The sequence below is a fragment of the Primulina eburnea genome, chromosome 18 (genome assembly GCF_022965805.1).
Source record: "Primulina eburnea isolate SZY01 chromosome 18, ASM2296580v1, whole genome shotgun sequence".
Classification (NCBI taxonomy): domain Eukaryota; kingdom Viridiplantae; phylum Streptophyta; class Magnoliopsida; order Lamiales; family Gesneriaceae; genus Primulina; species Primulina eburnea.
Genome location: NC_133118.1, coordinates 31,280,524 through 31,294,669, shown reverse-complemented (window position 1 = coordinate 31,294,669; position 14,146 = coordinate 31,280,524). Strand labels below are relative to the sequence as shown.

The following is a 14,146-nucleotide window of genomic DNA, read 5'->3' as shown; positions in this document are numbered from 1 at the left end:
TGAAGAATGTAAATTCTCAAATCGGAATTTATCATCAATTTTTTTTTACATATAGATCAACGAATCATACTATCAATATCTTTGCTAAGAAGGTCGTTTCTGTGTCTAGTCTAGTAGATCAAAGATTCTTACTTATAATACATATTTTTAGTTAAAAAAAAATTTAAATTTTGGAACTAAATATAGGTGCAATTCTTGTTAATATTGGCTAAAATAAATTTTTTCTATATCTATCAATATTAAAATTGGCTAAAATCATAAGTGATAATCATTGTTAAATCTGGAAATGGCAGCTCCGTCGGCTGTGGTGGTTCACGGGTTGGATTGGATAATGGCCGCTGGAGAGACTGGGCGGCGTCTCTCGCCGTGAGGCAAAGCTCATCCGCTTCCTCTATTGGCAATCAGCAATGATCTGTCGGCAAGTTGTTTCGAAATGTTCAACTAATTTTGATTATATTATTTAGTGGTTTGCGAAGGAGTGGTCTGTTGATTTGAGTTTGATTTTAGTTTTTTGCTGTGATTGAGTTTGATTTTTCACTCGTCGCGAACAGCTGTCACACGAGATTGATCGGCAGATTGATGAATTGCACAGGGTTTCAGGAGTTGTGGGTAGCTCTCCTACCTATTGTTGGTGCAGTTCCTGTTGACTCGTAGGTAATTGCTTATTATTTCCATGCGCGATGAATTGTTGGTAACTTTATGATTTGCATGGGTATGCGTGGGATGAGGCCAAATATCGGACAATGTCACCTCTGGTTGAGAATGATCTTTAAGCTATACTTGCTCATCAGGAGTTAGTGTCCGCATTGGTTTTTAGTGTATTGGTCGACAATAATCATCTAAGAATCTCGTCTTTTGGATGTTAAATTTATAGATATGTTATATGTAGTGAATTCAATATGTTGTTAAACTGCATAGTGTTATGACTCAACTGTTAGACACATGTAAAGAAATTTCAAAAAACATATGTGATTGATCAGAAAATGGCATTTTCTTTTTATATCATTTTTTAATCTAAACTGTATATGTAGATAATTGAATCTCTTAAATATGCAAACCAAAAGAATGATACAAAAGTTGATACTTTTCTCTTTCAGATACAAAACATAGCCGAGAGAAATCCATATTCAAATACCAGCATATGAAATCTCTTTAGATAAAAATGATTTAATTCATTTTCATATCATAAGCTCCTAAGCCGTCATTTGCTTGTGTATATTTGTACATACTTTTGCTAAAACTGAATTAGAGAATAAAATTTTTATTTTGAGGTTAAAACTTTTTGTCCTCGCCATGACTATTGACTATTTTTTAGATTATAAAACTTTTATTTTGATGTGTTTTCCAAAACTTTTTGGTCCTCGGATTCTCATGACTTTGTATTCATGATTGTACTTGCCGAAAACACTTCCCAAGATGAAAGATATATCTCAAGTTGTTAGACAAACTGATCATACGATGTGATAAACTCATTCGAACATCTCCCAATCTAGCGTGGCCGTGTGGGATGAGTCATTATAATCACAACTCTTTCAAAATGTGACCTGCTCTTCACTACCTAACACATCAATCCTCAGGTTAAATTCATTGAGTAGCAACAGGTCTCATTGTAAGGCAAACATATTCATCTTGCCATATTTAATATTGTTTACTCAACCTTTAGAGTCATTGAAAAAGTATTTTTCATAAACTATATAGCCCACTACGAAATTGAGCTTTTAAATAAAAAAATTAAAATATTGTGACTATCTTGAAGTTTTTGCCTTTATATGTAGGTTTATTCAATTTAGATTTAAAATTATTTCAATAATCGATCTTAGTCCTACTATTTGAAAGTCTTAAATAAGGGATTTTTGACAGGAAAATGACGGCATTTAGCCAAGAATGATCTGAATCGATTGATGGATACCCATTGTAGTGCTAAAATTGATAGCCAATACAAATAGGATAAAATTTTCAAACCCTACTGATAAATGATGGTCGATTTCCAGGTACTTTGTTATTGCAGCTTAGCTGTTTGTGACCTATCCAATTTGGTAAAGCCACGTGACCTTACTAGTTTAGAACATGTAACACTCTACTCACATTCGTTACAAAGTATTCTCAAGGATTGATTATCAAGATATGAGACATTAGTAGTGTGTGTTGTAAGTACTTAGTACCAATCCTAAAGCAGTGTTAGTGTTATTATCTCTCAGTTTTTCCCTGTCGATTGCGTAAAATAAGTTTGTCGTCCAAACTTGTAAAGCACATATTGTTTTCTAGCCAGTTAACCTTGAGAAGCATAGAAAGAGATGCAATGATCTCCTATGTCAGACTTGGTAATTTTGGTTTATGAGGCCATGTGTAACATGTTCATCACTCGTAATTAGCATAATCTGGTCAATAGCTAAGTAAATAAGACAACTAATATACAGTTAATGTAGCTTACTTTGTTTTGTTATGTATTCTATTAAGTTTGTATATGAGCTGTTGTTGCTAGTTTCTACCTCTTGTTTGATGAGTTTTCTTTAGGTTCCTAGACCCTCAAATAAGTTACACGAGGTCAATGGGTGCATGTTGTATCCTGATGTTGAGAATTTTAGAACTAAGGCGCACGAAAGAAATTTCCAAGTTATAAACAATATCATGTGTTGTTTTATTCTCTTCTTCTTTTTGCCTGTTATTAGATATATTTTTTTATGGTTTGATAGATATTCTTGATTTTGAATATGACATAAAAATGCAAGAGAGTCGGAAGCAGGAGCTTGAAACTTGATGCAAAATCAGGAAATATTAAGAAGCTCTCTGTTGCAATGGTGCTGCACCAGTTATGCCAGGTATCTTTTTATGCATTCGATTATGTAATGTCATCCTTAGGCTTATTTAGGACTCATTGTTTTGCTGACAGTTTAACTGAAGAAATTGGAACCTGTCTTGTCTTCCACTAACCGGACTTCATTGAAGTCATCAAAACCTTCCTTTTATATTATATTATATTACTCAAGGTGGATAAGCTTCCACTGTGTTTGGATATTGTAACTTGATTGGTTGTTTTCACTAAGCTTAAAATGCTTTTTTGCGTTTGGTCTATTTCTTTTCTCTTCCATGTACACATGGCTGTTTTATTTGTAAAAAATCCAATGGATGCATTCCCTTGGCCTTAATTGGGACTGTAGTCCAAAGGAGAGAACTCAACCCACTATGGTAACATACTAATATTATCACCAAAACAATGAAGTTCATCCATAACACTTCTATTGTCAAAATGTTAATGAATGTGGAACAATTTGCATGAAAAGCTGAGATGAGAGTGCACTCACTGTTTTGTACTATCTTACTAAATTTTACCTTATGATGTTGCCACCTCTCTGAGGGAGCTATTCACAACTGCTGTCCTGAAATTCCAACCTCGGAGACGATTCAAAAAAGATGCCACGGGATTGCTTTGTGCCCCAATTGGTGTGTTCTATGCAGAAATGATTTAGAGACTCAGGACCATTTTCGAAGTTGAACATCTAAGACAATTATTGAGGGTTCAGCACAATCACATCTGTTTTCAGAATGAATTATATGATTCAAAATGTTATTGAATGTGGAACAATTTGCATGAAAAGCTGAGATGAGAGCGCACTCACTGTTTTGTACTATCCTACTAAATCTTACCTTATGATGTTGCCACACCTCTGAGGGAGCTAGGCACAACTGCTGTCCTGAAATTCTAAGTAATTTGTTAGTGGCTACTCATTGATTTTAAGAACCTGCTAAATCCATTAAGGTTAGAATAAAGTGCCCATCTCATCATTAGAAAAGTTTACATAGAGATTGAATGACATTTTTCCCTTTTTTTCCTACATAGAGATGCTAATTTCAACTTAAAATTTCTGTTCTCAAAGACCACATCAATTTTCTATTTCATTCTGTTCGCACCTTCTTTGAAAAGTGAGAAGAAAGTCGGTTTCAAATAGGTAGACGTCTTGTTACTAGTGATCTCTTCATTCATTTTTGTAGCATATTCTTGAGATATTCTGGCAACTTGTAATATCATGGGACGACATGAACATAACTACCTTTATTCAAGACCGAAAATGTATTCATTGCACATCACCTCATTAATTTGCTAGAAAACTCCAAGGAATGGAAACAGATGCAAGTTAAACACGTTCCTCGTGAAGGAAAAATCTTTGATGGTCCCTGTATCTTATCTACTACTCTTGCTCTCTTTCTAGTTTCTAACATTTATGTTACATGTGTAGCTGCAGTACATACTGGAAAACTGACAACGAAGGAGGCATGGGTGCTTTTGCAGGCGAAGCTGATGCACATCCTTGCGTCTCCTTCACCATGAATCTTAATCGAGCTAAGGTATTGCCAATGTTGCTGTGCCTTTGCAGAACCCATTTGTCATTTTCATGGCATTCAAAATGGCTTTTACTCAAGTTTGTACATTAGAGTAAATTGTCTTATTATCTGTTACCTATTGGAAACAAATTCTCTCTGTAAATGACATTCCCATCAAATTTTTGATATCCTCCAAAATCGTATATGAAAATTCTTTTTGTCAAAAGCCGGTTCGACGAATAAGTCATGCACCCCAAGATTCTTGCGTTGTAACTTGTAGATATACCGAAACATGTCTGAATTGTTCTAAATGAATCTTTCGGTATACATGCATGTATACGTACGTGTACGAGTGCGGATACACACACTAAATGATTCTAGTCTAGCTATTATATTCTGCAGTTCGGTTCAGCTTGACTCAATCTTTTTTATAGCATGTAAAACCAAACAACACATTGGTTACCTGAGCCTCCAAGAGACAGGTTATGGGATGGAGTAAAGGGAAATGGATAATTGTCCATTTTTCAGCAAGTGGTGCAAATTGCACAAAGAAGACAGAAAGTTTAAATGTAACAACAGAGAAATCATTGTGGGAGTATTTTGACTGGAACACAAAAATTCTGAGTATCTGTCAGAAAGAGCCTCTGCCTTTAATAAACATGGCATGTTCTGAAATATATATTCATAGACATTGAATATATTATGTTTGTTTTCTCATTTTGATAGTGCCACAGAATGTCACCTAGCTAACTAGCTAGCTGCTGCAATAGCTATTATTTTATCAAACTCACCTTTTGGTCCATACATATACATTATGTTGCCTATGTTTTTTTTTTACTAATTTACAAAGCAGTTCCTACTTGTAGCACTGATGTTCTAACAAATATCTGCTGGGATTTCGGGAAATTGGACTTCAGTCCCCAGCCGCCGTTTTTTTTTGTGTTTAGTCTCTAGGTACTTTTTTAGTACCACATTTCCACATGAAGTGTACTACATTTTGTATGACATAGTACCACAATTTTGTGGGTAGGGAGTGAACCCAAAGATATATTATGATTAAGGATTTTTCACCAACTTCCCCCTGGGATTTCTCTTTTTTTTTTTTTCTTTTTTCTTTTTTCTTTTTTTTTTTATGGATTTTATTTAATCAAACAGTGCAACCAATCTTAGCCTTACATTTCAAGCTTAATCTACACAAACACCCACAATAAATGAGAGTCAAATCAAGGACCTTTTAAATATTTGAATCATGCATGTATATATAATCTTTACCAGTTAGGCAAATGTCATAAGTCCAGTAATTTATAATTTGTTGCTTCAAGTTAGATCATCATTTGATGGAATCAAAGAGCAGTGGAGTAAATTTACGATTTGATCGAATTTATATGCTGTCAAAATAAGTCGTTTCAGAAAAAAATTGGGTCATCTGAATTTATTTTTTGAAATCTTATTTAGGTATTTCCAAATATCAAAACATGTCATAAATTTTATTGAGTAGGTCTCAGACGGGTCAACCTTACTCATATTCATCATAAAAAGTAATACTCTTAGCATAAAAAGTAATACTTTTTCATGGATTACCCAAATAAAGATCTGTCTCACAAAATATGACCCGTGAGACCGTCTCACACAAGTATTTGCCAATTTTATTAGATCCCAAATATATAACTATAAAATTGAATATTTGCATTATATTTTCATAACATCATATCATTTTTAGGAATCACAAATCTTTATCTGTGAGACGTGTCAACCTTACCGATATTTACAATCTTTTTAATGGATGACCCAAATAGAGAGCCGTATAACAAAATACGACCTATGAGACCGTCTCATACAAGTTTTTGTCTTTAAGTTTTTATTGACTTATTATATCCAAAGTAAAATTTTAATGTTTAAAAGCTGTAAAACAGTTAATATTACACCAACTGAATCATTATTTGTCCGAATAAACTAAAAGATAGACAATGAAAAAAAAGTTCAAGTGGGATAAAAACCTTAGTCCAGATTAGGGAAACCCATACCTTAGAAGCAATACATAAGGACACCACCATATTAAATGTATGTCACATTCTTCTCCCTCCCCTCCCATATATTGGACCCAAATTCAAGAGACAAGCTTATTCAATATCTCAAAAGCCATCACCACCACTCCACCTCCATCATATTAGAGCCCCGGTGGGGCCGCGGTCCCATCGGTTGCGACCCTAGGTTGCACCCTTCCAACACTGGATTACCCTAGGCCGGACCCATCCGAACCGACCCTTGCATGGGTTGGTATCTGATTTGATATTCTCCCATTCTTATCCCTCTCTAGAAAGTGCATACACACATCCATCAGACGAGAGGATACATGATACGATTTAATAGATTTGAGATCGAGGCGACGAACTTTAGGGAATTTTTGCATGAACGAGTCATACAATATGCACATGCACTTTCTATTTGCATGTGCTAGACAATTGCCCGAAAAGAAATATTTTTTTTTTAGTGTAGAAGTTCATTTTTTACACTCTGTCATATTTGAGTCGCATTAAAAAATAATCACGGGCTTACAACAAATATCATTTGGTGCATATTTACTATATTTTAAGTATGATTATCTAACAAAAACAATATTTTTAAAAAAGGAAAAAAAAAAACCATGATCGATTATACTGAGGAAATGACATAGAAATAATCGGACACAAACTTATCGACTAACAATTTGTCAAGTTCGTTAAGAGTTACATGAATGATGTATATTTTGGAAAAAAAAAAATTGAATTCGACATGTTACTTTCCCTAGTGTTCTTCCAGAAGAGAAGAGAAAAGAGAATAAAAGAGGACAAATAATAAAAAAAAAAAAACAATGGCACATGATCCATATGGGACGATATAATCATGAAGCCTTGGGAGTTTAGCTTATTGGATAGTGGTGAAATTTTGTATTTTTTTTAGTGAAGGAGAGGTTAATTATACATATATATGAGTAGGTGTTTTGTCAGACGGTCTCACGAATCTTTATCTGTGAGACGAGTCAATCCTACCGATAGTCATAATAAAAATATTATTCTTAGCATAAAAAGTAATATTTTTTCATGAATGACCTAAAATAAAAGATCTGTCTAACAAAATACGATCCGTGAGACCGTCACACACAAATTTTTTCTTATATGTATATTTTCTATTTAATTTTTTTTAAAAAAAATATATAAGTATTTCTAATATTAATTAATCTTGTAGCACGGCCATGATGGACATATCCACGTTGACTAATGAATAAAAAAAGTGGTTAATGAGAACCATACATGGACATACTGTTTTACATTGTTATGTGACATGTCCCATCATATTTTTTTAAAAAAAACAATAACTATGCATCGAAAATTTATATCAAATGTATCCATAAAATTAAATAATATAAGTGTAGAAATATAATCAGCAAGTATTAAATAATATTTCCTTTATTCAAATTTGGATGCAACAATTTTCTTTCAACACTTTCCTAATTTAATTTTCATATAAAAGGTAAGCAGATCCATTCCGTATTGCTCTCTTTTCTAAAAACATATTGTATTGTTGTTTTATCAAAATTTATAGTTGTAAGCTGTAACGACTAAAATCTTTTAAAAAGTGTGACGTTTCGGTCACTCTCTTATCGTGGACAATTACTGATGTTCAACAATTACTAACTTTAATTAATCATACTTCTATTTTATTACATAATATATTTTTAGTTTAATTTCAAAGTGGTTTATCGAATGGATAAGATATATTGGGGGCATTAGATGTCTTGAAAATTTGATTGATCAAGAAAATGGGACACATGGTCAAGAGCTAATGGTAGCCATTTCACCTGACACAAACCTCCAAACTTTAACTAAAAAACAATTTAAGAAAATTAAAATGTCTGCTGTTGATGAATACATTTTGGACCAAATGGGTATATATATTTTATATTAATTTATATGTTGGATTTCCCCAAAAGTGAAATAAAATAGATGTGGTTATTATTCAATATGGCTTTCTCTATTATAATATTCCTCTTATGGATAGTCTATTTGATTCTTGTTCCCTAATAAGCCAAACATGGGGTCAAGAATTATAATAATAATTATCCAAAGATTAATTTTATTGGATTTACCATTTTAATCTAAATGATAACTACCCAAAAGTTATAAGCATATACATTCAAGGACATTTTGACAAGAGATCAAGCTTTAATTTACTTGATTAAGCATATGATTGGTGAATTCACGACTTAATTAGTGTATGTTACACGAATCTTAAGAGGTGTCCGAGTAACTTTTATATATAAGCTCTTTAGAAGAGTATACGGGATATTCGATAGTTTGCAAGGATTTGAATTAAAAAATTTATAGTTGATGATAATAATTACATTAAAAAATCTCTTAAATAGAAGTCGAATTCATTATTTTGTGACGATATGTTATCCTCATTAATAGACATCAACTTTTTAAAAAATATATAAATAAAATCAAATATATGAAATTGTGGGCCTCCTCTATGGACAACTAATTTCCTTAATTTTTTGAAAAATTGCCTCATTTCTCTTCCATATAACCCTAGCTACGTGAAGGATATGGAACAAGCATAATCAATGGACAACAAATCAAGATTCCCCACACAAAAAAAATATGTACCTATTAACAAGTCATTTCACTTATATTATCAAAATCGGAAATTATTTTTTTTTCCGCCCTATAACCTACACTTCATTCATTTATTTACGGTCTTAATATACGAACTTGTACCTTTTTTTTCAATTTTAATCATTGGAATTGGATATTGCGCATCGAATATATCAGTAATATCCGACGCCATCAACAATTTCCGGATCCAATGCCACGATATCATTTTCGTCAACATTCTTATAGAAAAAAAGAATAAAATCAAAACATGAAAGTTAATAACAGAATCCCCAGTGAAACAAAGAAAAGAAATACAATAATATTCATACATATTTTCATGATTGGGCTTAATTTTTTTTTATAGTACTGATAATACATCTTCACAAGATAGGTAGGACCTAAACAACTTTCTCAACCAAGGTAGGAATTTGTGCTGTAATATTATTGGTGGGAGGAACAAAAGATCTTGAAAAAAGAGATTTTACATCCCTTTGCTTGGTGTGGTAGTAATATTATCAGTCCTATTTCTTCCCTCTGATTCTTGAATTTGCATCCCTTTAGTTATTCATCATGTTCATTGGCCATATCGACAAGAAAAAAGAATCGATGCCCCTTCTTTCTTGGATAATGATCTTTAGTATCTTTTCTTGCTCCTTTTTCCTCCACCCACTCGAATTCCTAGTAACATAATGTTAATACAAGAAGAGAAAACTAAGAAACATAGCCAAATCTATGCAACCGCTCCGTATCCGTCATCGTTTCATAAAATCGTAATAATCACAAGTTGCTAAACGACTATTAACCGAATTAAGTTGCTGTCATTTTTATAATTTAGGCTAAAAGATGTTATACAAGGCAGATTTTTCCCTTTAGATTCAATGCAAAATCAAAGAAAGTACAAGCTACTTTTGCATAAAACATATATATACAATTTTGATATGTTGTCCGTCAACCGTGTCCAACTAGCGGTAGAAAACATATCAAAACGTTTATATATATATAAATGATTAATTAAAAGTAGTGTGACAGATGAATGATAAAAATAATTGAGAAAATGAATGGTTGCTAACCAGTTGCTTGTAGGGCATGCATGTCTTGATTTTATATTACTAAATTAATGAAATGAAAACAAGCTGTAGCTGAATCCTGCTGACTGATTCATATCTTTGGCCTTGGGTCATCCACTTCCATCAACACCACTGATCTGTCACCCTATTTTATACACACACACACACACACATAAGTGAAGATTTGGTATGATAAATTAATGTTATTAGGTAGAAAAAGTACCTCCTGGGGAAGTGTACTTGGAATTTGGGGTTGCTGAAACATAAGAGGATTATCATCCAGGATAGGATAATTATGTGGAGTTGTGGGGTTGCATTGTTGCACATTTGGTAATGGAGATGGCAAGCTACTTAAATTCTGCATGCATATATTTATCAGACAGAAGAGATAAATGAGATTTGATGGAAATTAAATAATAGGAAGAAATTATAATAATGACGATGACGATGATAATGATAATATCGAAGGAGGATATTTTGTGTAACCTGGTCAGGCCTAATCATGAACGAGTCCAAGTCCATCCCAAAATCATAGAACATAGGATTCAAAGAAGCAAGTTTCATCGAGAGGAACTGCAAATTGTTGGTTAAATAATTGGTTTATTTATTATTTTTACAATATATAATTGTTACAACTGAGTCTCGAACTTCAGAGCTTTTGTCAATCGTGTAATATGTGTTAGTAGGTTTTGAGAGAATGAGTGATATATTAAAAATTCTTACCTCAACTTGATTTTGGAGGGATTGGACATAATTGATTATTTCATCCAACATGAGGGCCTTTCCAGTCACCTGTTCACCAATCAAACCACATGAATATGGCACCAAAAATAAATACAAAATAAAACAAACAAAACACCACAAACAAAATGTGACATTGAATATTTTAATAATACAGACAATTAATCATATTATGACAAAAAACATTTAAAAGTTTGTCACCTTTTCACAACCAGGAACAAGAGTTTGAAGCAGTTTCATTCTTTCACTGATTCTTTCCCTCCTCACCTGATCAATATATATATAAATACATAAATAAATATATATATAATAAGTATATATATATATAAAACTGAGGATTAAAAAAATTGAATTTTTCAAAAATAAAATTAGAATAAGAAATAATATGATACCCTTTCAGCAAGGCTGTGGCTATCTGTAGCCTGGCCCCTTCTAGCCCTTACATGAATGTATCCTGTTGGAGCTTCTTCTGCTTCTTTCTTCTCAATTTTCTTGTCTTTCTTCTTTGCTTCACTGTTCTTCACTTTCTTTTCCTTCTTACCCTTCATTTCTCTCATATCCTACGCATAGAAAATGTTGGATCAAGAAATTTAATCGACCCGAAATCATACTTTAGACTTTAGTAGAGTGTGTGTGTGTGTGTGTGTATATAAACGACAACACAGACGTATCTTCATCCCACACTAAGAGAGATTTTAAAGAAATGTTGCAAGAAAAAGAGTAGTGAACCTTGACCTTGGACTGAGCAGAATTTGAGGAAGAAACCTCTTTGCATTTCCTCTTATTGGCTATGGGATTAATGGGGTTTTGAGGAACAAGATGCTTGTTACGATAATTATGATCATCATCACACTTATAAATATCAGTGACTATGGAGGAAGAATCCATGCTATTCTTGTTTGTTACACTGAGAACAGAAGCCTCATTATTGCTAATGGCAGTGACTTTTGTACTGTGGTCAAGATTCTGAAAAGCTTGGGGTTCGTAAAACTGATCAGGAAACAAGGCATGGTGTGGATCAATATCCGAGTCAAGAAGAAAAGGGTGGTGCTGGATCGATGAAAAGGCTGCCATTCTCTCTCTCTTTTTTCCTTTTTCTTTTTTTTTTAAAAAAAATTTCTCTCGGTGCTTTGGAATTTGGATACGGGTGAGGATTCAAGAAAGCGATGGAAGAGAGGATTGATGCAGTTTTTGTATCAGAGATTTGAAGGCCAAAGAGCTTGTGGCTGACCTTTATATAAGCACAAAGGACTAAGGAGAGAGATACATGCAAAAGTTTCTTACAATATTAAGGAGTTTGAAAATTCTTTTGCATCCTTTTAGCAACATTTTATTATTACTACTATGATATAAATAAATAAATAAATATATAAATATATATATATATATATATATATATATATATATGTGTATGTATATGTATATGTATGCATGTTTTTTGTTTGCATTTAGTCAAGCTTATATAAACTATTAAGCTTAATTCTTTCGGGTAGCATATGGAGCAGTGGATTTGAGATGATGTATTTCAAAAATTTTGATTTCAAATTTCTTGACTTGTTTGGATTGACAAAATTGAAGTTAATTTCAAATCCACTCGATATCAGCTTATATAATTTCAATAATAATTGTGATGGATTTCAAATATGTCCATCTCGAGTGACGTTCGAAATTCATCATTTGAATTAATCTTTCACCAAATCAATTGTCTCAATTCTAATAAAATGCATCGATCTAACCGCAACCTAAAAGTTCTTTACTATAAATTAATTGATTTATTTTTTAAAAAATAAAAAATAGAAGTTCAGAAGTTATATGTCTTAGCTTTCAATTTTTTTAACCCCTTTTAAAATATATATTCTCCATCTAAACATCAGTCTTTTGAAAAAAAGAAAGAGGATTTGATTGTCTAATAAAAAGAAATTACATCAAATTATAGCTCATGGAATATCATGTTTAGCCTGATTCTGATAAAATAAAAATAAAATTGCCTCTTAATTAATTTATAAAAATTTATGGAAATTAAATATTATATATATATATATATATCTTTAGGACACTACATTTGATTTGTCTAGTCACTCATAAGTCATAATATTTGAATTAATGTGTCGGCAATTAATGTAGATATACATACATGTTTGGTACATGACAAGACGAGAAATGTCTCACTACCTGCACAACATATATTTCGTTTGGAAAATAGATATACATTGGGGAAATGTTGTAATTATCATTGGTAAATATGTTTATCCGGTCCCGATCCGGCGAGTTAGAAGGGGCGCGACGCAGCATCCTCATTCGGCTCATGAATACGATCGAAAAGATTTACTGTCGTATATATATTTTGTGTTTTTAGTTACGATTCTATATGGTTACGAAGAACGTGGTTCAACAATGGAAAAATGCATTTTCACCAGATTCTTTTGATGCATTCTTTAAAATAAATTTCTACCACCATTTTTACACGTTGAAATCTGAATAAATCGAACGGATCATGACGTAGGAATAGGCATCCGCTACCCTTCAATATGCACTAGATTAACACAACAGATTACAAACAACGTTAACCAGGTAAACATGATTGGGCAGGTTCTTAGCGACAGATATCTCAAGAAGATGTTGGTAGGGATAATCGAACTCACCATTAGCCAAACGCTCTCAAACAAATCTAATTGTGTGGTACTATTGTTTAGTTGAAATGGATGGGGAAGGCCCAGGGTAGTAAAGATGTGAAGATCAGATCTTGAAACAGGTCTCTGCCATATTTCGTAGAGATCAATTAATTCAGTAGCCTTTTTATTTAAAACTTATTTTTAATTTCCACATATAAACATTGGGAACTGTACATCCATACGATACGATTCAGGTAATATGTTATCATGGAAAAAATTAATTTAGGACAATATTTCTATATATATATATTTTTTCCGACAATGATTCCATTTCCTCATGCAAATTTATATATATATATATGAAATAAAAAAAACAAAGATAGAGTATTCTAGATTTTTAATGATTATGTGAAGTTTAAAATAATACAAGTATTCAAACTAGACTTTTAGATATTCTATAAAAGTTTAATGATATTCAAAATAAGATTTTATAGAGTACCGTCATTTTATAATTATTTTTTAGTGAGATTAGAGTAGTATATTATCAGCAAAACTCTACAACGAATACACCTCTCTAATCCTAAATTAAAATTAAGTTAATATAATCGTTGTCCTCATCTTGAATTAGATATAATTAATAACACACACACACACACACACACACACACACACACATATATATATATATATATATATATATATATATATATATATATATATAATTTTGATGACGTCGAATAAATCGAAAACTAAAATTCGGGGTTTTATATAT

The 14,146-nt window shown here is 32.2% G+C and overlaps 1 protein-coding gene and 2 long non-coding RNA genes across 3 annotated transcripts; 1 reads left to right on the top strand and 2 right to left on the bottom strand.

Annotated features, from left to right (window-relative positions):
• Positions 1–517: 517 nt before the first annotated feature.
• LOC140820061 (uncharacterized) lies at positions 518–1,002 on the bottom strand. The gene is made up of 2 exons (XR_012115340.1): positions 912–1,002; positions 518–779 (listed from the first exon to the last, which is right to left on the bottom strand). It is a non-coding gene; the product is annotated as an uncharacterized lncRNA (long non-coding RNA).
• A 785-nt stretch (positions 1,003–1,787) lies between these two features.
• Positions 1,788–5,188, top strand: LOC140820060 (uncharacterized). The gene is made up of 3 exons (XR_012115339.1): positions 1,788–2,819; positions 4,236–4,344; positions 4,755–5,188. It is a non-coding gene; the product is annotated as an uncharacterized lncRNA (long non-coding RNA).
• Positions 5,189–10,023: 4,835 nt separating this feature from the next.
• LOC140820258 (uncharacterized) lies at positions 10,024–12,049 on the bottom strand. Its single transcript, XM_073180595.1, is given in 8 exon segments — positions 10,024–10,118; positions 10,121–10,166; positions 10,245–10,379; positions 10,508–10,594; positions 10,745–10,813; positions 10,964–11,029; positions 11,155–11,322; positions 11,498–12,049. Coding segments are annotated over 8 exon segments (960 nt in total). The 5' UTR covers positions 11,837–12,049; the 3' UTR covers positions 10,024–10,068.
• Positions 12,050–14,146: the final 2,097 nt, after the last annotated feature.